General features: G+C 36.4%; 1 protein-coding gene and 1 pseudogene across 2 annotated transcripts; one reads left to right on the top strand and one right to left on the bottom strand.

Annotated features, from left to right (window-relative positions):
- Nucleotides 1–459: 459 nt before the first annotated feature.
- LOC148791722 (F-box/LRR-repeat protein 25-like) lies at nt 460–11580 on the top strand. The gene is made up of 3 exons (XM_088889112.1): nt 460–1370; nt 10560–10680; nt 11190–11580. The coding sequence occupies exons 1-2, from the start codon at nt 492–494 to the stop codon at nt 10641–10643; spliced, it is 963 nt and encodes a 320-aa protein (XP_088745238.1). The 5' UTR covers nt 460–491; the 3' UTR covers nt 10644–10680; nt 11190–11580.
- Nucleotides 11581–16562: 4982 nt separating this feature from the next.
- Nucleotides 16563–20820, bottom strand: LOC104586491 (pentatricopeptide repeat-containing protein At2g41080 pseudogene; annotated as a pseudogene). The gene is made up of 2 exons (XR_016076706.1): nt 17808–20820; nt 16563–17694 (listed from the first exon to the last, which is right to left on the bottom strand). The product of XR_016076706.1 is annotated as a pentatricopeptide repeat-containing protein At2g41080 pseudogene (transcript).
- Nucleotides 20821–26063: the final 5243 nt, after the last annotated feature.

The raw sequence follows: 26063 nt of genomic DNA on the forward strand, positions 1-26063 counted from the left end.
TTAGGGGTTTCTACAGTTCAGTGCACCTCAGAAATCTTAGCTCCACGGTAGAGTTGGGCATAGGTGCTAGCTTGAAATTGATGTTAATTCACGGATGGGTATGGGTGTTATAGATGGAGCTGTTTATAATTTTGAATTATTGTACGTCTGTAGTTCAAATCAGAATTCTGAGGTGGAGTGCAGTGTAAAAATCCCTAAATCAATCTTAAACCCTAAACCCCTACACTCTTAACCCTAAATTCTAAAAGGAAAAACATGCATTTGGTTGGATGCATGTCCACCAACCGGGAATATTGATCTCTGTTATCGACAAGGCCCGTGATGCTAGCATTGCACTTATTTTTTTCCTTAATTTCCTATACTTGCATCTCTTTACTGAAAGAAGCCGTTACACTATGAAACCAGCTTTTCGTTTTATAAATTAGCTTCTCACTATCCACCTTTTTTCATTTGCTCTCTCTCTCTCTCTCTCTCTCTCAGCAGTTCAAGCGATGGATTCCATTGTAATGAACGTAGGGAATTCGCCAAATCCAATCCTCGCTTTTCCTGAGATAACATGTCTTGATTTTGAAGAGACCATGTTTATCGATAGCCAGAGCTCCCCTCCTCCTGGCATCACACCGCTCAGATGGCTGATGTTCGTAAGGAACCAAGGAAGGAGAAGATTTATTACTTTTGTCCACCAAATCCTCCTCCATTACAAAGGTGAAAAGATATCAAGATTTAGACTTCGATTTTGTTTCAGTACCGAGCATTTCGACCATGTAAATCGGTGGATTGAATTTGCAATCACAAAACAAGCTCAAGAGCTTGATTTAGACTTCTCAGGGTCAGGTCTGGCACAAGATTCACGAACTGGGTATTGTCCCTACGAGTTGCCCCACTACGTCTTTTCTTGTTCATCGTGTAATGTTCTCAAGCTGAACTTCTGCAAGTTCCATCCATCCATTTTCAGGATTTTTTCTTCGCTTAAGATGCTAACGTTAAAACGTCTGGAATTAAGCTCAGAATTACTCTCGCAAGTGTTGAATAACTGCCTAGTCCTGGAGATTTTGCATCTTGAAATGTGTCATGGTTTGTGCTATCTGAAGATTTTGTCTTCAAATTTGCGCCTTGAGAAACTGACAATACGTGATTGTCGTCCCCTCACTCAAGGTATTGAAATTTGTTCTCCAAATCTCAAGTCTTTGAGTTACTTCGGAGGTGTAGTACTCTTTCGACTGGAGAAGATGCTGTCTCTCCATGAAGTTGTTCTTGATTTTGGGCTTCAAACTGTCCTTCATGAGAGTGACCATCACAAGTTCATCAGGAACCTCTTGACTGATCTTGATCATGCTGCAGTTATGTCGGTATGTACGTATTTGATTCAGGTATGTGCTTATACCCTCTCCATCCTTCTAACTAATTTGGGTACGTTCCTTTTTCATTTGTAGAGTGGAGTTTATTTGTTAAACATGGATTTTAGAAAGTTTAGGGTATTTCTCAGACTTCAAGAAATGGTTTCATTTCAATGGATTGATTTGGCACTGTTTGGATGGTGAAGTTATTCCTCTCCTCTAGGAGACTACTTTGATGGTTTAGATCTATTAATTTGGTGCCTCACTTGGATGAGCTAAACTAGTTGAGATCTTGATAATTATATTTTTTTAAAGCCCGGCCATAGGCAAATTCATTCAACTAGTTAGCCAAAATCATGGTTTTCAAAACTGGACCGGACCAGACAGTTGGACTAGAAAAACCAGGAATCAGTTAGGTGACCAGTTTTGGTTTTCCCCAAAATCAGAAATTTGCCCAAAACCGTTGATTTTGGTCAGCAAACCACTGACCTGGGCAATTAATCGTTCGAACCATCTGAACCATTCAAACGGTTTTGATCATTTTTTATATTTTTTAATTTTTTAATTTTTTAATTTTTTGTCAGAACGGGCCCGACTGTTCGGTTTAAACAGTCTGACCATTCGACTCGGTAATTGAACCCCTGACCGGTTCGGTCTCCAGGTAGTTTTTAAAAACCATGAGCCAAATTAGTTACATCACGGTCCAGGATAGGACCATGTCTTGGGGAGTTCCAAGAAAGGGTGTATTTAGCTGCATGTGAAAATTACAAGACCTTGGAGTAAAAGTAATGAGGCCGAAGGAAGGTGAGATAATAGCTAGGTTCTTGCAGTCAGAAAGGAGTGTAAGGATACTCCAGAGAGTCTGAGGGTTTTCTTCCAACAAGAGCTTAACTAGGATTAATTGGCTGATGATCTTAGAATGCCATTTTGATGTTTATATATTTTATTTGTTTTACACTTTTTAGAAATTAGTAAATTAATTAAATGTGCATGTAACCACTTCGGCTACCAATAATGTTCATTAATATGAATATATAACATTAGAGATATACTCAAATTTTCTATATATTTATGATTTTTTTTCTGCATTTTTAATTTTTATTTAATTTGTAACTTGTAACATCCCATGTTGACTTGTTTGATTAAGATGGTTGAATTGCAAACCCGCCTCTAGAGCAAAATGCAGTTACAATCAGTGTTTATCGGTGTTTTTAAACCATTGTTGAATTTTCCATTTAGATTAGTTCACTGGTTAACCAACCAGGATTCTAGGTCCATGCCATCACTAATTAAACTAGCTAGTTATAGAAAGGTGGTTGACTCAAGAACAACATGCTGCCCAATCAGTTGAATTGTTTGATTCAGTTAACAAAGTCATGGCTTAGATGTTAATTCTCTTTTTCTTCTGATTTTTTGTATTCCACTTTTATAATTAATAAAAATACCTCATATTTATCACACTTATTTTTGTTTAATATGATGATAAATAGTGTAATATACAATATGTCCAAAAATTTTAACAAATATTGTGTACTCTATTGTATTTTTTGTATTTATATCTAATTTTTATTATTTAATTATGAAATTATGGATTAATTCATTTGACTTTGATGCTTGAACTGTTGACCCACCATGTAGATGGAAAACCGGTATCCTTCTGGATCAATTTCAAAGTTGTTAGTATTTATACATTGAAGTTATAGGATATAGAGTTAATTAGTGAAATTTAATGGCGAGAAACAAAAATACCTTAAACATAGAATTAATGAGAGAAAATGTGAGTTAATATGTTAAACATAGGAATTAATGATAGAAAATAGGATGAACTGAAAAGTAGTGCATATGACAATTTTTCCCTCACAATGGAGAGGTACCAAATTCATAAATAGGGATGTTTATCTATACTATCTATAAAAGTGCAAATAGGTATCCTTAGCTTCTGAAATTTTCATTGGATAACAAATGCCCCCTCTGTAAAGTTTGAATTGGAAAACAAACAAAGGCGATATTGTTATTTTACATCTTCATTTAGTGCTTATTTGATAAAAAGACACAAAAATACTTCTTTTGTTCAATAATTGGAAAACAAGTTTTAGAAAAAAGGTCATTTTACATTTTTCATTTAATGCTTATCTATATCTATACTATTACTAAAAGTGTAAGTAATGGCATGGAACTTTTGTTTGACTAAATTGTTCCAATTTTTTGAATTTGGTCCTTGTCTAATTTTAAGAATGGAAATATAATTTGGAAAACCACTTTTCTCCCCATTGAAACCCCTCTCATTAATTCTCATATTTAAGATATTAACTCCCATTAACATTCATTTAATCCCTTTTTCTACTAGAATGCCCCTATTTTTGAATTGTAAGGGCACAAAATGTCATTTGAACTACTACATCGTTCTTCATTCAATTCCCTCTCAATAAGTCTTATCTTAACGTATTAACTCCATTCTTTTTATTGAATCCTATATTTAACATATTATTTTCACAAAATAGAAACAAGTAAATTCTATCAATTAGATTTAAACCCAATACTTTTAACAATATAAGATACATGATTTTTATCCAGAAATGGAACTATTTTTCCGTCATGGTGGCATGCAATTCAACCATCCATGTCAAGTAGGTTAATCCATATGCCATTATTAAATAATGACATTATGTAAGTATGTATATTAATCATATTAATGAAAAATAAGTGCAATAAATAATAATTATTCTTATTGATGTTGGAATGAATTATAAATTAAAAAAAAAACAAAAAAATAAAAATTATTTTTGTAGTGGTGGGTCAACAATTCAATCTTTTGAGTCAAATGTGTCAACCCTTGATATCATAATTAAATAAAATACAAAAATACAAAAACATTATGTAAGAATACAAAATTTTGTAAATAACATTTATACATTTATCTAATATTTTATATTAATCATATTAAAAAATAAGTGTGATAAATAATAGTCTTTTTATTGATGTTGGAAATAAAATATAAAATCTAAAACCAACCCACTAAAATTGTTTTCATGGTGGCAGGTCAACAGTTCAATGTTTCGGGTCATATGTGTCTACCATTGATTTTGTAATTAAATAATAAAAATTAAAAAACACAAAAAAAAATGAAAAAGATTGAAACTCTATACAAAACATTCAAACACATCTCTAATATTTTACATTAATCATATTAAAAAATAGACATGATAAACAAGAATTATTTTTAACTTTTTATTGATGATATAAATAAAATACAAAAATCAAAACTAACACAAAAGTGAAACTTTTTCATGTTTTGTGGTAAATCAATTCAACATTTTAGGTCAAGTGTGTCAACTTGTGAAGTTATAATTAAATAAATAAAATTTTAAAAAGGTAAAAACATAAAAATGTACAAAAAATATATAAATTATATAGAAAACATCAGGCCATATCTCTATATTAATGAACCATAATAAGTGTGACGAATAAGAATAATTTTTATAGACATAGAAATATAAAAAAAAACTGTAGAAATTTTTGGAATCATATTATATACTATCATCATCATCACAAAATTAATCATGTGCAGAGCATGTACCCATGTACTAGTGTCAACGAAAAGTTTAGAAACACTCGAGGCACATTCCTACGTTTTATAATAGTATAAAAAGTATTAACTTCTGTGCTTTTTCAAAGGCTGAGATTAGTTAAAAATCTTGGTACATTGCTTTGATTACTAGGATTCATTCCTTTCTCATATAGGAGATCAATTTAGTTGCCTAGATATTTTGGTTGATATGGTACATTGTTTTGACATTCTAGATTAGTTGAAATTTTGGTACATAACTACGATGGTTTGGATTGGTTAGCCAATCTTTGGAGACCATAAATAAAGTCTTATTACAAAAAAAAAAAAAAAATCTTAGGAGTCCACTTTTAAAGAATAAATTTTTGGGCTTATTTGATACATCATTTATATGAGCTAGATTAGATGAAACCTTGATGCATTGTGTGGATGGTAGGAAAATCAGTTGACTGATTTTAGGATGTCATTTTCATGGCCTAGGTTTTAGATATTACTGAATAGATCACTTTATTTGATTCAGAATTTTCTGAAAAAAAAAATGGTACTTTACTTTTTTTCGTGTTTAATGGGACTACATAATAGGGCTAGACCTTCCCTATCCCTAACTTGGGATGATCATTTATAGCTTAGCCTTGCCCAACTCGGAAACTTTGAGGCTTGGGATGAACACACACACTATTATATAAAAGTGGGAAGTGGGAATAGCTCCCCATTGTTTTTTACCAAAGTGCCCCTTTTTTGAATTTAATCCATCTCTATTTTGAGACTAGAAACTGTAATTTAAATGAAAGTATTAAATTCATTTTATTCCTTCACATTAAACCTATATTTATAGTATTAACTCCTATTCTCTCTCATCGAATCCTTATTTAAGTTATCTTTGTTTCTCATCATTTAATTCCACTAATGAAATCCATGAACAATAATTTTAATGGTATAAAACCTTATATTTTGATAACAACCTACATGTAAAACCTTTTTCTTTTTCAAGTGATGTGTAATCAGTTCAACCATTTGAGTGAAATAGGTCATAATTCAATACTAAAAATTTTAAAATATATAAAATACAAAAAATAAAAAAAGTATACACATATCTAATATATATTAGTCATATTAAACAAAAATAAGTGTGATAAAATAATAATTATTTTCTTAATGGTGCAAATGAAATACAAAATTTAAAATTGTTCTAAAAATGAAACCATTTTCCTATCTTGATGATGAGTCAATGGTCCAACATTTTTGACCAAATAAGTTAACCCATGATGTCAAAATTAAATAATATGTATTTAAAAAGATAGAAACACAAAAATACAAAAAATAGAAGTATAGAAGTTTTTTATAAAACATTTCAACACATCTCTAGTATTATATATTCATCATATTAAACGAAATTAAGTGTGGAAAAAAAGATTTATTTCTACTAATAATGGAAATGGAATACAATAAAATTGACCCAAGAGTAAACCAGTTTTTCTATCCCCGCAAGTGGTGGGACAAAGATTTAGCCATCTAGGTAAAATGGGTATATCATGATTTCAAAATTAAATAATCAAATTTAAGATTAGATAGAAATATAGAAAATTGAAAAAAAATTAGAAATTTAGTTTAATTTTATGTATAATGTAATACATAAAAATGATTTGTTACTAGTGATGGAAATGAAATACAAAAATCAAGGAAAAAGAAAAATTAATGTCTAAATTGTGGCCCCACTAACTAGGTTAGAGTCTTGTGTTTCTGGATTTTTTTACTAAAATACCTCATTTTTAAAATATGGTAGCTCTTTATTATGAGGGCAAAAAAGTAGTTTGAATACTCTTATTAAGTTCATTTAATTTCCTTTCATTAAGTCCCTCATTTAAGGTATTAACTCTCATTCTCTTTCATTGAATTATATATTTAAGACATTTTTGTTTCTTGTCACTAAATTCTAGTAATTAAATCAATACATAATAACTTTAACAACATAAAAAATTATATTTTTAAAATCTACCTGGAAACAACACTGTATTTTTGTCTATACGGTGGTAAGAAGTTCAATCATTTTGGACCAAATGCCAACCCATGATGCCATAATTGAAAATAACAATTCAAAAACAAATAAAATACAAAAATATAAAATGAATAAAAAATTTTGGGCACATATATGATAAATAAAAAAAATATTTTTATTAATAATGAAAATGGAATATAAAATTTAAAACCAACTAGAAATGAAACCATTTTCCAATTTCCTCACATTAAGTCTCATATATAAGGTTTTACCTCTTATTCTTTCATTAAATTCTATATTTAAGGTATAGTTGCTTCTCATTATTAAATCCTACCAATTAGATGTACAATATTAATTTAATAGTATAAAATCAATATTTAGGAAATTAGTTAACCTAAAAACATTTTCTTCCTTCTCGATGGTGGATAAGCAATTTGATAAATTAGGTCAAATGGGTTAACAGGTTAACCCATGGTTTTCAAAACCAGGACCGGATTGGACCGGATGGTCAGACCGAGAAAATTGGGACTGGATTTTTGCCAAAAAATGTTGATTTGGTCAACAAACCGTTGACCCGGGCGGTTGAGCCATTCGAACCGTTCAATGGTTTTGATTGTTTTTATTTTTTTCAATTTTTTTTGTCAGAACGGGCCGTCCATTTGGTTTGAACGGTCGGACCGTTCGACCCAGAAACCTGGACCCCTGACCGGTTCATTGTCTGGGTCTGTTTTCAAAACCTTGGGTTAACCAATGGTATACCATAATTAAATAATAAAAATTTAAAAGTAGATATAGATAAAATATAAAATATAAAATATAAAAAAAAAGTAGACATATCTCTAATATTCTATATTCATTACATTAAATAAAAATAAATATGATATGTAATTGTTATTCAAATATAACATTAATTTTATATTTGAAATCACAGGTTTGCAGGAACTCAAACCTGCCCTATCAGGGTCTGTATATGGCCTCGTCTGGGCCAGCCCATGATGACCCCTACAGCCTTATCCATAACCCCCCAACGTAGGTGAAGGTGGGATTGTGGGAATTGACTCGTAAAGTCTGTTGCTAATTAAAGCGAGCAATAGTCTTTAAAATGAGTTAGTAGGTAGGGGTGTCAATGGACTGGATTTCGTCCAATCCGATCCAGTCCAATGTGAATCCATTATAAATGGACCAGGTCCAATTCAATCTAATGAATGTTTTGTATCAATTTGGACCGGTCCAATTCAATGTCTGAACCATCTAATCCTTTCAAATTCATTTTGATTTAGATTAGTTTCAACCCAAACCCGGTCTATTAACACATATATTCTTATCTTATACCAATGGATCAGATATTGGCTTAATCCAACCCAATCCAATATAAATTTGTTATGGACAAACTAAGTCCAATCCAATCTAATAATATTTTGGACCAGATTGGTTCAAACCAATGTCTTGTTTCCATCCAATCCGTCCAAATTGATTTTGGACTGGACGGGGTCCAATCCAAAACCGGTCCATTGATAACCTTACTACTAGGTGCTTTCTTTTTTACTTGAACGATTAATCTATGACACATGGTACCTGGGGAGCTTTGACCAATCAAAACAACCCATAAATTTTGATAATTAGCACCTGATTGAACGATTACTAGTAAGTTTTTTCGGTATCATATCTTTCCTATATCATAGTCGAACCCATTTTTTTGGATGCCTTAAAGATTAATAAACTAATCTTATTTTTTACTTGACTTTTGCGTTGATATGGTACAACTTTTTTGATGGCTCAAATTAGTTGAATTTTGGTACCTCGTTGGATGATCATTAGGAGACAACCTTGGTTCCCGATCCTTGGGTTTCATTTGATATTTCATTTACATGGCTTGGAATTTTGAAAATTGGGTTCTTTAGTGCATCATTTGTTATACCATTTCCATTGCCTGACTTACTTGAAACCAGTGCGCTTAACTTAGCTTTCAAGATCAGTACTAGATAGGATTTATGTGATTTAATTTACTTTGTAAAGCATAGGACTTGCGATTTAATTCATGTCAAAGTTAATGTTATATTCCATTTTTGTTAGTCAAAATGTGTGGTCTGAAATGATAAAACATGATTTATTACTTAGTACCATAGATGTCAAGGTGTAGACGATAAATCACTTTTCCATGATTTATAACTGAGTGAATTCTTACAAATTTTAATTCTTTCCTAATTTAAAGTACCATTGGTACTGCTAGGGGATGCCCTCATGTAACTGGGTCAAATTTACCTCAACATCCATGGATGGTTTTCTATACTAAATATTGTTGAGATATGCATGAGTTGTTCATCTTTCTCTCTCTCTCTCTCTCTCTCTCCTGTGTGTATCCCTGCTCAACAATAAGATACGTACCCATGGTCTTTAAAACCAATCCGGAGAATGAACCGGTCAGGGATCTGGTTCCTGGGTTGAACGGTCCGATCGTTTGAACTGAACAGTCGACCCATTCTGATAAAAGAATAAAAAAATTAAAGAAATTAAAAATGGTCAAAACCGTTCAAATGGTTTGAATGATTAACCGCCCGGGTCAGCGGTTTGTTTATCAAAATCAACGGTTTTTGGAGAAAATCCGGTTTTGAAGAAAACCAGAACTGGTCACCTAACTGGTTCCCAGTTTTTCGGGTCCGACCGTCCAGTCTGGTCCAATTTTGAAAACCATGCAGTATCTTTGGAGGCCAAGGATTAGCCCAAACATAGTTCCGAAGTTTATCAAATCAAGCCTAGCTCATGCTATGAAGATGATGGGTTGGTTATGTGTGAAATTTAACCTCTTATCAAATTCACCACACTAGTTTGTTCCCCATGTACTGAGTGGGCCAATTTGGATTTTGACATTAATGTGGGTCCAAGCTAGGGTTCTTATTTAAATTAAAGTTACTCGTTAAGCTAACACAATTCATCTAATTTCTTCTCCTACTTTATTAGAGAGATCTAAAATCTCAAGAGAGATTGGTAAAGAAAAGAAGGATTTATTGAGGGGAGATGTTGCAAACATTGGCTATTAGGGGGGGGGGGGGGGGAGAGAGAGAGATTTAAGAATGATTTTATTAGAGAATAAACATGGATTTCTTGAGAGAGAGTAAAAACCCATGAAGGCTTTAATTTTGACTTGTTATTTTTAATGGCTTATTTTAAAAATAAATATGTACGTGTGAGAAGGGAGAACATGAGGAAGTATATATATACATAGATAGATATAGATAGATAGATATAGATATATAAATGAAATAAAAGGTTCAGTTTTTAATAGTCTATATGGCCTTTATTTTGATGACTAAAATTTCCAAAAAATTATTCCATATGTTGAAGGTATACGTTCAAAATGATATCCAAACCAAGAGATGTCAAATTATTCCATCTCACTTTGTAAGAAAACAAGCTTGAAATGTAAATGTGAAATTATTCTAATGATGATAATTTACCAATAATAATTGGATTTTGGAGTAGGTTACTCCTAGTTGGGAGCATTTTAGTGTTTGGAATATGGAAATTTCTAGATTCTAATATATATCTCAAAATAATATCATGTTTCCTTGGATACTCACTCACTATCATCATCTAACCTTTCTTTGCCTAAGGTTTTATCTTTGAAGGGAAGAAGTTTGCCTAATCCACTTTATAATCTTAGGCACTTGACATTGAACACTATGTTGGACAATCAAGAGCTCCAGGGCATAGCTTTTTTGCTGAGGAATTCCCCTCAACTGCATAGCCTTTCAATAGAACTTGGCCTTGGACGTGCCATCAAGGTGAGCGACATGATGGCATATCATTTTTACGTTATATGGCTGCTTTTGGCTGCAACTGGTGTAAATGCATAGGAGTGCAAATAGGTTGAGTATAAATTCTGATTTTAATTTATTTGTTAATTTGTGAAAATAGTCCCACCTTCGATGCAAGAGAATGGAAGTAGGAAGAGGATTATTTGTCTGGGAGTGAGGTAGTAAGAAAATGATGTGGTTGCCATTTATATGAAAGGGAATTTAGGTAGGAGGAAGGTGGTGCAAATTTTGCATTTTTTTAGATGCAAAATTTACACTGCTAGTGAATGCAAATAAGATAAAAAAGTATATCAGGTAAGAGTACAAATCATAATTACAAACAAACAGATGAAAAACTAAACTGGATGCAAAATTTATGTCTGGTTCAATTTTGCATTGCAACCAAATGCAGCATAAATCTCAATTCATGTTGCTTCTTACTCTTACTCTTGCTACTGAAAATTCCCTACTGAAAATTTCCAATTTTGACTTCTCAGGGATCCAGTGCTCTATATCTTGACATGTCTTTGGTGGGTGAGGACTTTTGGGAATCACGGAAGCAACCATTTGATTGCATATCATACCAACTCAAGTTTGTAGAAATAAATTGGTTTGCAGCAGAGGAAAATGAGATACATCTAGTGAGATACATTATCAAGAATGCGACGGCCTTGGAGAAAATGATCATCAACTTATGTCAGCAAAGCACTTCTGATGAAAGGAACTCAATGATATTAAGGCTTGCAAGAGAAATTTCAGGTAGTAAGAAAGCCTCTCCAAATGCAAAAATAATAATTCAGTGAGATGTTGATCATTTATGGATTCTAGTATTGTTGCAGATGAGTTTATTAAAACAATATATATATATATATGTTCATTGATGAAAAAGAGTATCTGTTCTGTAACTTTTCATTCAAAACAATTAATTATTTGTTCTATGGAACTCAAAAAGAGTATTGTTTCCTTTTTACTCTGATTGGTGTCTCTATAGTAACTGCTCCATCTTTGGTAGGAGCTCTTTCTATAGCAGCTGATCCATCTTTGGTAGTAACTCTTTCTAGAGTAACAATGCTTTCTTTGGTAGGAGGACTAGGGGTCTGTTTGGTAGGAGGACTAGAGCTTTGTCTGGTCGATTCCTCAATAAGCTAAAATCGCTAGCCATATGCAGATAAAAACTCTTTTATATGTAATTCCACACTTGTCAATAACCCATTATTTCAGATGGTGACTAGGTAAGCCTTCTATTCCCTCCAGAATAAGAGGTAGAAGATCAATGACTCTCACTTGCACTTTTGTTGCCCTTGTACAATCGGAGAGGCCAAATTAGACCTTAGGATTCAAAAAGAAAAGAAAAAAAAAGGCCAGGCATAGTGAGAAACAGATGACATTTGTAACATTGTCGCCTGCATCGTTTGCGATCGAATACCATTCAGCACCTGATATCTCCGGTGGGGTCCACTATCAAACACTAAGGTGTGCACATCACCCCATTCGAACATGGATATCTTTTCGAGCATTTTTTACCCTAAACTTCTTTCTCGCAAAATCTCTCCATTCAGTTGGTACTCCAGTCTGGTCGTCTTTCCTGACTAGCTTCTTGTTTTTGTTGAGTTGATTTATCTGTGGATATTCTTCATCAACCACTTGTTATTTTTTATTTTATTTTTAGTTTTATTTATTCTTGAGTAGGAATCAAAATGGGCATGGATGTATATCTATGGAGTTGAGATGGTTTATTGGAAGGAGATTTGAACACACTAATGGCGGATTGGTGTATGTTGGGGGTAAGGTAAAGCTCATTGAGAAGATAGATGTAGATAGGATATTCTATTGGACATTGCATGGTAAAAGATTGTTGATATTCGAAGAATGATGTGAGTAAAATTTTCTACAAGGTGCCTAATTTGGGTATTAGTGATGGGTTGAGGGAAGTGTTTGATGATACAACCACATTTGGGTTGTTGAATTATATATTCGAGGGTGGGAGTGTTGACATGTATGTGGAACACACTATGTCAGCCCTGGCATATGATGCAACAAGGTACATTGCAAAAGAATTATGCCAAGGGGGACCCATTAGACCCAAAAGGGATCAGGATGGTTGTGGATTTGAACGAACATGCATGGGAGTTTGAATATTCTAGGGGTAATGATAGCCAATATAATGTTGGTGACATTGGGTTGACTAATGATGTAATTTTCAAAATTCTGCAAGGTGATTTAGAGGATAAAAGGGTGGAGAGGCTAAGGTTCACACTAATGGAGGGGGTAGAGAGGAAAATCCCACTAGAGTTACTAGAGGGGGAGAGCCTACTGGAGGGGGTGGAGAAGAAAACCCCACTAGATTGACTGAAGGGGAAGAGCCTATTGGAGGGAGTGGAGAGGAAAACCCCATTCAAGTGACTAAGGTAGGAGAGCCTTTTAGAGGGAGTGGAAAGTGATGTTGCGCAATCTGGATGCTCCCTCGTGTACTATGACTCGGACTCTGACTAGGTGTCAACCAGGCTGGTTGAGCTGTAGGGCCGAGCTGATGTCTGAGTATCCGAGTTGATGCGTGCTGCAAAGAATAAAAGATGAGAGTGCTCAGGTATCTTTTACTCAGGGTGGACACTCCGATGCTTAAGTCAAAAAAGTGTTTGAGGATTCTTTTAAGAGATTGAGAGAGCTCAAGAGTACTAGTGCGCTACCTTCCCAGGTGGATTTAGACACCTTTTATAGCCATCAAGGGGCTCAAGGCCTCTTGGCATCGGCCCTGAGCTTCTGACGGAGATGTTTCCACAATATTAGGTGTATTAATTTGTTGGTTGTGAGTTTCATGTGGCGGTTACAGGTCGTTCGAGTAGAATCCGACATACGGTATGACGAGTTATTCTAACAGTTGTGATATCGGCGCCTTCGGTAGTGATATCGGTGCCTTCCGAGTCGCCTTACCTCGCCTCAGCTCGGCCGACTTCTTGGACAAGTCGTCGGTAATCTTACGGGCTCCACTAGCTCGCCCTTGCCAAGGTGGAGTTTGGGCTGACCGAGGTGCTCCGAGCTAACCTACTGGGTTGGTCTGCTGACTTAGTGCTAAGATGTCGATAGGGGCCACATGTCGCCACTTATTTAGGAGGACCAAAATACCCCTCATCAATTGCCTCCCATTCTCGAGCTGGCGTCAGCCCGATGAAGAGATTAGGTCCTAATGGGGTGTTTGGTCTGGTTGCTTTGCGCGTCGTCTAACTCGCTTGGGCCTGGTCTGAGGCTGTTTGGATCATGCCCCTTTTTTCAAAATTTTGAATCTAGAAAAAGGGGTAGACGTGCACATGGGAAGACATTTTGGATGGGCGTGTAGATTTCAAATTCGAATAAGCGCACACTGCACTCATGAATTCAAATTTTTAAATTTGCAAGCGCCCAAATTTTTGAATTTGCGCGCGTTCCACCAGTTGTAGCCTAGCTATCGATGCGTCTACACCATTGATCTTTTTGGTCTGCATGCCCTACTAGATATTGTCCAGCATCTACGCCATTGATTTCCCCTCTTGGTGAGTTATAAGTATGGGGTCCCCTACTAAGGTCCCCACGCACATTGTTGCTTCTTTGGAGTTTTCTGGGAGGAATCTGGTTAGGAGGTTTGTAAGCTGAGCTAGTCTATTGGGCTGAGTTTTGTTTTTTGTTGGTTCGAGTTCCGCTGCCATCATCTCTGATCTTATTCCACTCCTCTAGTGAGTATTCCAGTTTTTGCCATGTTAGGTAGTCCATCCGAGTGTAGATCATCTGATCAGGGGTCGGACGGTGAAGCAATCTCCTCGGGGGAGACTCGTATGGAGAATATAGTGGTAGTGCCTTGGTGGGGAAGAGGCATGAAGACGAGCAAGTTGTGTTTGCTTTCGGTCCGACCGAGCTCTCTAGGAAGAAGATAGTTGAGTTGTGCCATAGATATGAGATCCCTAGCGAGTTCAACTGGATTGAGCTGTAGGTCGATCACTATCCTTGGGATCACGACCGAGATGCACTGTGTATCAACAAGGAGACATTGGTTGCTGGTCTCCAATTTCCTCTTCATCCTTTCATAACCGTTGTCTTGAGGCATTATCGCATGACCTTAGGTCAGCTCACGCCTAACATGATCCAGACTTTGGTGGGGTTAATCAGCTTATTCCACCATCGTAATTTCCCATTAAGTCTTGAGGCCTTTTCTACCTTGGTGCATATGAAGAGAATCTCTGGTCCCTTTTGCTTCTACCTTCCTTTTCACAAAGGGAGGAAGGTGTTAGTCGATTTTCTTAACAAAGTCAAGGGGTGGAAGAAGAGGTTCTTCTTTCTTGCTAGGGATGGTGGATGGGGTTTGGATACCATCTGGTACAGTGATTGTCGAAAAGTCGTCGAGAGTAAGGATGGTGAGTTGCGAGCTGCTCTTCGGGAGTTTATTTGCGAGGAGGTCCAAGTTGAGAGGGTTTTGTCCGAGCCCATGCTTGTGTGGGCTGGTTTGAGTCAAATAGGTAGGTCGGTTACTTGGACATGCATCTACATTTTGTGTTTCTTCTGTTGTTAGATCGGTTAACTATTCTACTCCTTCCACAGGTATGGCGAGCTTGGCCTCCATGATAATAGCTAACAAGGAGAGGAGGTCCTCCCGGGAGAAACGGAGGGCTGATCGTCGTTCTTCCATGGAGGGGACTTCAGTTGGCGCCAAGATGAGGTCGCCCGGCTCTGCTCCTCCCGTCGTCGACCTAGAGGGAGATGATGAACCGAAGTGTACTGACCAGTACTCAACCCCTGCCACTTTCCAACCCCAGGTCAGCCAAGAGGAGCGAGAGGCTGGACCTTATGTTGAGGACATTCCTCCCTTTATTCCCTGCGTTGCTGATGTCTCGGTGATAGATCGATCGTATAACCCTCATGTAGCCCTTTGGATAGCCAGGTGTGTGTTTCTCCCTCATGATATGCGCCATTACAGCAAGCTAGATCCCATCGATGCTGGAGCTCAGATGTCTTAGTGCATTGTCTAGGTTTATCTTCTTTTAGAGTTTCTTGAGCCTTGTCTACGAGATATCTTATTCTGATCTAGGTCTCTGTAGGTGAACACTTTCAGTCAAGTCTTGCTAGACCGTGTCCGTTCTGGGCAGAAAGAGAGGGCCAGCATGTAGGCGAACATCAACTCGCTTTAGGCTGAGATGCAAAGGCTTCAGTTTGACTCAAAGGGGGAGCAACAACATTTTTACGAGATGAACCAGAAGTTGCAGCGTGAACTGATCGAGGAACAATGTGAGCTAGAGGAGAGAAGCTCAAAGTATACTCAGGACATACTTCAAGCTGGGGAGGAGGTTGTTGCTTGCTTCCTAGAGTCCTCGGAGTATGAGAAGAAAAGGGTGGAGGATGGCATCCCTTCAATGAAGAAGGGTTTCAAGCTATGTCGCCGTTACTTGAAGTCGTTGTATCCCTCTCTCGATTTTGGGTCTGTTTCTATGCATCGTGTACCGGGCGAACTCACCACATAAATGGATGAGGAGCCCTTGTCCTCGGAAGAACACTACAAGGAAAAAGACTTTTAGCGGCAGACAAAATTGCCACTAGAGGCTTTATCGGAAGTTGGCAAACTACTGCTAAAACAATTGCCGCTAAAACGTTCTAGTGGCAATTTTTGTGACTACCAGTATAAATTTTAAACTGCCGCTAGAAGTCTTTTTTTTCTAATTTCTTCAAATTTCTTATTTTCTTCTCTGTATTCATTTAAATAGAAATAAAATACAAAAATAAATAAACATAAATTACAAATAGCATTTAAAAAAATGTTCTCCATTCAAAATATTTGAATCACAAATACATAATCAGACTTGAATATTTAAAAAAATATTCTTGGTTTATAAAAGAATTTACAAGGTAATTTCAATTACAAATAATGAACTGCTTCACAAGACAACATCTGCATCTTCACATTTCAAGAAGGCCGTTATAGAGTCTTCCAAACACCCACACCTTGAGTACATGCTGATCAATGAACTAACCATGGATACTACCGAAGCAACTCCAAACTTAATAGCTTCAGCATGAATCTGTTGCCCTTGTCCAAGAGTTGCCAATTCTGAACATGAACTAATAACAGTGACAAAGGTAATTTTGTCTGGCCTGAATCCTGCAATCTTCATAAGATTATATTGATCCACTACTTCCTCGGAGCACCCATTTTGTGCCCCGCCAGCTATGAGGGTATTGCAGGCAACAACATTATGAACAGGCATTCCCTTTATTACTCTTTCCCCTTTTTCCACAAACCCACATTTCATGTACATATGAGCCAGAGAACTCCCAACAACCAAATTGCCATCAAACCCAGACTTCATTATGTAGCAATGGAATTGCTTTCCAGGAATAAGTGCTTTCAAACCAGCGCAGCCCCTAAGAATACTACCTAGAGTAAACTCATCAAGTCGAAATCCAATTTCATGCATTTGAGATTACAAATCCAATGCCTCTTTGTTGAATTCAAATTGTGTAAGTCCAGTAATCATTGCATTCCATGTCACAAGGTTTCTCTCAGGCATTTCTTCAAACAGCTTCCAAGCAGTCTCCAAATCACCACTTTGTATAAACCCACCAATCAAAATGTTTGATGTCATGATGTTCTTCCTGGGCATCACACCGCAATATGCAATTCTCCAAATTTGGAATACATGTTGAGGAGATGGGTGGAAATAAATTTGTCTGAAGAACAACCAGATGTGATAATTAAAGAATGGAGCTACCTGCCTAGAGGAAGTGATTGTGAAAGAATACATCATTGAAGAAGGTGAAAAAATAGGGATGGTTCTAACCAGATTCCGTTCTGAATTTTTCAAATACCTCCTTCAACATTCCATTGGAAGTAAGCTCTATGAATTCATCTCTGGACTTGGCAATACTTTTAGAAGTGTTTGTGGACAAAAGTTGACAAATTGTGATGCATGGACCTTTATTATCTTGGGAAAATAAGCAGAGGAATCTTAGTAAAGGCTTGCTCATGCACTTTATGTGCCTTCCCTGGTAGTCAAATATATTAAAGAGAATGTTGCAATTAGGGACCCTTCATCAGAATACTAAATTAAAACAAGGTTCACATCAAAAACAAGAAGAAGAAGAAGATTCTTTCTTACTCAGTCACATCCTTCATCCATAAATAAAATTGGTCTTCCATCTATATAATCTACAAATCAATGGGGAAAATCATAGATTAGAAATGTATATCATAAAATATTTCAAGTAAAATGATATATATTAACAGATTGATAGCATAAAAATTACCTAAATAAAATTATCAAGTGAGGTTTCATTCATGAAGTGGTAATGGGGTGTGCTTCAGAAGAATTAGGGGAAAAAAAACTATGTAACATCTAAACATTATATAAATCAGAAAGACCAAAACAACAGTGATTGTACAATATAATAATCACTTTTTTAGTGGATACCTGACCAAATTGATAGCTCCAAACAACAAAAACATGACTGTTATTGAGATAGAAATCACTTTATGCAATGTCATTTGTGAGATATATCAGTGCACTCTGTTGCCTAATCGTAGGAAACCCCTACATTATCAATGAACCAAAATCAATGTTATCAATGAAAACAATAAAATAACACACTTACTAGTAGCATTAAATAACAGGTTGGAAGCATTGCAGGTGCCCATGTCAACTCAGCATCATTTTCTTAGAGGTTAGATCTTTGGCTTCCAAAGAGAGTATCTTATACCAATGGATCACTCAATAAGCCATTTATGCACAGATAAGATGGCTAGGAAAGGAGTAAACAATGATAAGTTCCTCTAGGGGCAACACCCAAGGGGAAGGGGGATTGTTTTGGTCACCATACTTTATCATTGACAGTTCCATGTTTTTGCTAACCTCTAGTTTTAAGTTTTCAGTCTAGATCCGCCTCTGAGACTCTAGATGAACCCAGATACATTCCTTATAATAATGAACTCCTTCAGTCTTGTTATTGATTAGAAACACTAATTAACATCGAAAAGAACCACAACTTCTTCTTTAGGAGAGTAGACTAGCATGAAATCAATTTCCAGATTCAGATTATTAATGTGGTAATTTAATACTATTTATGCCAAGTTTGAATATTAGGGTAGCATATACCAAATTATTGATAATTCCATTTTTTCAAAATTCAGAAGAACTGGCAAGTGGCAATATAAGCAGTGAGTTTCAAGTGAGTGGATATTCCGAGGATTTTCATCCTCGGCTCTAAAAGAACCTACTTGAGTTATCAGTAATCATAGACGAAAATAGCCCTCTGCTTTTAATTCCACCCTTTCTTCAAAATGAGATTTTAATGTAGATAGTGAAAGATCTTAAAAAATTCCTCTCTTGACATGCTCAATGTTGTTTGAAAAGATTGCCATGCTTAAACATCTCTCCACCACCAATTATTTATACTATAGTCTCATGAAAGGTTTCATATTCTAACAAGAAAAATTCTTCTCTTGCTCCATATTATTGTTAGAGAGGTTCATTCCACTTGAATGATCCATCCACTACCTATTTATAATTTGTTTTACAATGCAAAGCTTTGGTCCTGAAAAACAAAATTCTGTACTTGCTCCACATCTCTGCAATGGTTTCTTGTCACACTTCTAGGATTCACCTACCACCACCCATTCAAAAGTTGTCTTGTCACCCCATACAAATCTCCTCAAAAGTCAAAACCCAAAGTCATTTGTACATAAATCAGCAACTAGAGCAAACATTCTTGGAAATTGATAGGTGGTTTTCCCCCTACATGGGTAGCTTGTTGAATGCAAACAAAAAGGGTTCCTAAGCAAATGTTCGCTCAGCTTTGCTAATGTTAACAACAAACCTTATCCATATACAGATGGTTGCTCTATTAGTGATGAAAAAAAACATTAACAAAGCCATACCAATTCTTCAGTTACTAACAAATTCGATTACAGTCCAATTCCCAATCATAAATGACTTCCGGCAACCATACCAATAATTCTAAAGTCTTCACTCACATGGAAGTGTTTGACTTTTGAGACATTTTAGTGACTGAGACATTTTGACACATGTAAGATGGGCATGATTATGTATCCTAATGTTTCTCTAGTGGTTCTCTTTTGCCAAATAAATAAATAAATAACAAGTCTAATAGTGAATTAATGGTCCACAATCACTTTCAAAAGCCTATGGCCCACAATCAGACTCTTTAATTTTTAACCCTATACTAGCCATCAAGTAGAGATGATCCACAACCACTACTCAATCTTTCAATTTGCATTTATGGCTGATGTATGGCTGATGTAGGCCAGATATTTTTTATAATCATATCTTGCGCAAACAAAGTTGTGCTTACCACTAAGGCTAGTTCTATCTAAAAGGGGATTATTTGTGATAGTCCATCAACAACTTAATAAGACTAGAAAACTTGAAAATGAATCTATCAAGCAAGGGAGCATGACTAGTTCCGAACCCACCCAAAGTCGATGATGATCAGAAATTTTACAAGGAAAGATGGCTGATCTATGATTCCTAGATACTAAAATCGACACAGATATGAGAAATAGGGAAATGACTCTTCATTTCCTAAAATCCAAATATCCATTTTATATGATTATCAAACCAAAAAGGAGATTTTTGTACTTAATCAACTAATGGAACGTTCAAGGAACTCATCAATGACCTAGACTGACCCAACCAACCGATCTGACCAAACGGTTAACCTGGACACCTCTAGTGCTCTTAGATCTTGATAGGGATAACCACCAAGCCTGTCCTACAACATAATCTACTTCATTACTGGACCCATATGGCCATATCGTTTTTCTTTGGTTTTAGAAGTCCAAGCATAGGCCAGCTGGTCAGCAGCTGATATACCTTTAATTGCAGCCCCTTAATTCCATAATAGTTCAAACTAATGGAACCATGTAAACCAATAATATTAATCCACATCTCCTCTTGGTTAATCCCCCTTCCCCAACCCAATAAAAAAGGTTCATGCATCTTAGAGAAATAATTAATCCACAATTTTCACTAAAGCCTCTTCCATCTTTTTGATTAAACCTTCAACTTTATGTTAGACACACTAAACGTCCAACAGCAGAGTTTAAGAATCAAAGTGCATGCACCTTAACTTTCCCTACACAAAAAGCACATTGAAACCTATGGTGCTTAGATACAAATGTGGATACAGGAAACAAGGACACAACTCTTCATTTCCAAAAGTTCTAGACACAAAAATGGGTATAGGTGTCCCACATTATATGCTTATATCTTGTGTTTATATCTAGTTTTTGAAGCTAATTGTCTCTAATACTTATGTCTTGTCATATTTAATTAAATTTCTACCATATGCATATATTTTTATAGAGGTATATATCCAGGTATCATACACATCAAGATATTTCTTTCCAATAAGAAATGCTAACAGTTTGGATCCCTACAAAAAAAAAAAAAAAAAACAATTGGATCCCAATAAGAAATTTCTAAAACTAATGGGAAAGTAACAATGCTAACATAGTAAATCTTAAATGAATCATATCAGCCTAATTAGACTCCACCTACATACTTCTTGTGTTTGTAAATACAGACTTTTAGGCAATCAGCAAAGCAAAGTTAAGCTACCATATTCATTTTGGAGTTTGTGAGGCACTAGTATATAGGACTGTTTGTTATGGCCAGCAAGCTTATGTTACTCACACTTAGTAAGGACACGACTTTATATGGTATTGGATACAAATTTCATTTAAAGTTCAAGTATCTAAAACGATGTGGCTCCCTTGTACAAACATCCAAGTATCATAGCAGCAAATGCAAATTTTGCTTCAGAGTTTTTGTTGGATAAGCAATTCAAAGTTTCATACAATGACCAACAAAAGAAATATAATACAACAATAAAAATAATGTCTTAGGAGATGAAAAAATTTGCAAAGTAAAGCATATATCAGGGCAAAGACCAAAATAGAGCCGATAAGTAGAAGTTGATCTATCCCTCCTTATAAAGCATTGAACGGGCGAATCATGGGGCCCGGGCTATTCAAAGTTGAAGCAACAATGACCAAAAAAAAGAAAATTAGTAGAGAAAATAGAGAGCAAAAGAATATTATATGAAGAGAGAGAGAGAGAGAGAGAGGCGTAAAAACCTGCTTTAATGAGATAGGGAAGGTAATCTTTCCACATTGCTCAGGAGTCTTGACTATCTCTTTTACAATCTCTCTCCATGACCTACAAACAGACGCACAAATAACGACACTTCTCCTCGTAGGCCACGATGTTTTGCTATCCTCCACTCTCTGGATCACATCCATAAGTAACTCCGGAGGTAGATTAGCCCATGGGCCCTGTTCAATCGAATCTGTTTGGAACCGTGAAACATTAGGGCTAGTATGTGATCTCCTGTGGCTGCCCACATCCTTTCCTTCTCCCCCTCTCCTTGATATGCATGAAATCTCATTCCTCGTCTTCTTGAGCTCCCGAACAAAGCTTTTGAACGACATCGTAACCAAAATAGAGGATTAGTGAGGTTAACCTGGGACGAAGAAAACAACCTTGTTTAGTTCCAAAAAAAGGATAAACTAAACAGTTGGTGTTTTTTCGTTTCGACTTACCTAGAGTATACAGTGCAAATGTTTTTACATCTCAATTAAAATTTGATGGGCTTGAACTAAACGGAGAAATCTAACATCCCAGAAGAATCATTAAACCTATTACCATACTGAGAGCGAGGGAGAGCAAGAGAGGATCGAACGATTGAGAAATAGAAAAGGAGAGAGATGACTGAACGAGAGACAAAGTGAGAGAGGGATGATTGAGAGAGAGAGAGGGCGGGAGAGGCGTGAATATTTTCAGTGGGCAAGAGAGGGTGGGAGGAATATTTTAGCAATAGTTGTTTGGACTCTAGTGGTAGTTTTAATCGACTACCGCTAAAATTCATCTTTCTAGCGGTAGCTGCCAAATTGCCGGGTTGAAAACTGCTACTAGAACTCTATTTTCTTGTAGTGGAAGAGGACGATGATGGCGAAGAAGGGGGTGAGGAGGGTGGCTACGACGAGGCCCAAGATGATGATGGTGATGAGTAGCTCGGCCCTGCAGCTTGACTGGTCTAGTGGTGGTGGTCTTTCTGTTATTTTCGAGAGTCGGCACGCTCTGGGGCCTGCGTGCCCTATTGATGTCCAAACTATTGAACTCTCTCTCTCTTTCCTTTTTGCCTGTACAACTATTTGGCCTTCTTTATCTTCTTAATGGAACTTGATATTTTCTCAACGCACCTTCTGCTACTTGTTTGTTAAGCTCAGTTGTAATCCAGTTATATTAGCTCGGATGAATTGTCATCACACTGGTAAAATGTGTTTCTGTACTTTTAGCTTCATTGACTTTGCTTTATGTGACTCTTGACTGAGCTGTCGGCTAACCTTTAGCGAACTTTAGTGAACTCATAAACATAGCTCGAAATACTTCTCTTTAAAGGTAATACCTACACAATTTATCTACATTCCAGGCCCAAGGCACTACCTTCCCTTCGAGTGTTTTGAGATCGTACGCATTTCCGCCAATAATTTTGGAGACCCTATAAGGGCCTTCCAATTCGGGCCAAGCTTTCCTACACCGAGCTCAGGTACCATAACTTTCCTGAGTACTAGGTTGCCACCTCTAAATTGGCGTTTCTTAACTAGGCATTATAGTATTGGGCTACACGTTGTTGGTATGCTGTAGTCCGAATGTAGGCCAGTGGTGTGTCTGGAAGCATGTCGTTAACCACTTAGGAACGCTAGTTTTAATATTTATAAATTTTTTTCCTATTCTCAAACAATTACAAATGTAGTAAAAGGGTGAGAACATAAGCAGGAGTTGCAGAAATATAGAAATTAATTAATTAAACTGGAAAACTAGAATCCAAACATCGCTAAAAGTTAAAAGTGCAGAAAAATAAATAAATACAGAAATAAATAAATGAAAGAAATGAAATAAAAAAGTTTGTAATCCGATCAGAGGTAGCAATCTCTGGATCTCTCCTTCGACCCTCAAACTTCTCGAGCTAGGCCTTCTGTCTTACCTAGCCGAATTCCAGATTTGTAGAAAAGAAAACGAAGATCAAACGGAATAAAAATAATTTGCAGAAAGGAAATAACGGAATTGGAAATGAAAGAACAGAAATTAAATCTAAGACTAATGGTTGGGATCCGAATCCGTAGGTGGCAGTAGTGGCTTTAGCGAACTGCAAGTAGGAACCCCTCCTCTTGCCTAGGCGTCCTCCTCTTCCTCTACCCTTGAACTTCTCAATATCAGCCTTCTGTCTTACCTGGGGGTAGAATCCAATCCTTTCTCAGGAGCCCTTGGGTCCTTTTTATAGAGAAGGGTGGATAAAACTGGGATTAGAGGGAAAGAATGGGGCGACAACTAGGTTTTAGCAAAGTTATGGGTGCCCTAGGGCTTCTAATAAAGGGTTAGGATGGTTCTAGGGTGATCCTTGGGCTGAGAGGAAAAGGAGATGGCACCCAATATTATGTAGGGCTGAGATTTGGGTGCCTAGAAATGAATGGAGGAGATTGAGGCGCTTAGGGTTGAAATGTGGAGATTAAAAGGAGTGGGTGGCGCCCTAGAGTGGATTGTTGAGATAGAGGATGTGATGGAGGGATGAGATCTAGTGGTTAGGGGCTGAATGGTGAGGATTAGAAGTTAGGAGGCACTCTAGGGTTTAAAAGCTACAAAAAGAGTGCCCTAAAATGAGTGGTTGAGATTAAAAGAGGTAGAGGATGGAGATTAAACACCTAGGGGCGATTAGGATTTGCTAAGAATGAAAAGAATGGGTTAAAAGGCGCCCTAGGGTTTGCTAAGGCGTGGGGAGCATGCTAATACAGTAGGAGGGGCGCCATACTAGGTTTAGCAGATAGGAGGCGCCCTCCTGTTCACAGTGTTTCACAAAAACACCCCCTTTCTTAGTTGGACTTCACACCAGCTTCCCAAAAAGTACATTTCAGCCATGTAAACTTCCCAGTTTTGCACAGAATTTGCACAAAGACCCTCAGAGGCCACAATATTGATTTTAACTGGGAAAATGGCACACTTTGATTATTCTAAGGCCAAAAATATCCCTGAAATGTTGCCCTTAAGGCATCAAAATGTAGAGTTATCACACACCCCCACTTTAACCATTGCTAGTCCCTTAGCAATGCAGCCTTAAAATTACACTGATCATAGAGATCCTTCCCATCTCAAGATCATCCCCAACAGAATTAGTCAAGCATCCTGATTCCAGAATTCTCAAAATTTATAGAGATCAGTATTGGGCTTAAGGGGTAAAACTGTCTTAGTTTGAATATTACAGAAACCTGGCTTAAAAACCTTATTTACCCTTCCATTTGCAGACAGTCTTGATAAGCTGAGATTGATTTTTAAAATCAGATAGGTATTCTTCTTATCATTTCTGACAATGGATTTCTACCCCTCAACTTGATTTGCACACTTATTTCTATTGTTACCTTCCACCGTTTTACGTGAATCTCGACACTTGCCATAGGTAAAGAGACTCGGTTACTAAGTGTTATGTGATTGTCTTTGGCATTCCCTTTTCCGTTTGACGCGAATCTCAACACTTGACTTAGGTGAAGAGACTCAGTTACTAAGTCTAGGGTGTCCATTGACCTTTTATTCTCTCTCTCTCTCTTTTTCTTTTTTTTTTTTTTGCAACACTGTTCAAGGTAGTCCACTATTTCTAAAAATTTGAAGAATTTTTATTTAATTTCTCCATCTTTCTCTTCTTATCTTGGCAGGGGCAAAATTGGGAGTATTTTCCACTTTCTAAACAGTTTTGACAATATTCAAATAAGACCAATTTAACTCCTGTCACTTGCTACCAATTTCTACAAAATTCAATAATCTTTTATTAGTTTCCTCAACTTTTTCTGTTTGGGAATCTCCTTTAATGGAAAAGAATTAAAAATTTTTCAATGAAATTTTAATTCTACATATTAAAAGGCTTAGCTTCTCAATTTGTTTTTTCAATTTTTCTATTTCTTTCCTCACCCCCTTACTTAAATGCCATTGTCCCCAATGGCATGACTAGATTGATCCAAAAAGGACTTGGGCCAAAGGGAACAATCAATAGGGTTTTCTTGAGGGGTTCAATGTCTGCCACCTAGTCTTGAATCGAGGAAAGGAAATTCAAATCCTAAAAACAAAAAACTACGTTGGGTTGCCTCCCAATCAACGCTAAGTTTAACGTCTTCAGCCAGACGCATTTACACATTTCTTCCATCCAGACTCTCGGACTCACTTTCTTCTTCATACCAACAAGGCTCAGACTAGGCTAACCAAGGGGTAGATAAGCCATTCACAAGATTGTCCACTATGTCCACATTGCATTCATCTTCCCCTAGGTTTGGATACTTAGAGGCACTGAAAACA

Source organism: Nelumbo nucifera, chromosome 5 (assembly GCF_055504915.1).
Source record: "Nelumbo nucifera cultivar China Antique chromosome 5, China Antique-T2T, whole genome shotgun sequence".
In the NCBI taxonomy this organism is placed as follows: Eukaryota; Viridiplantae; Streptophyta; class Magnoliopsida; order Proteales; family Nelumbonaceae; genus Nelumbo; species Nelumbo nucifera.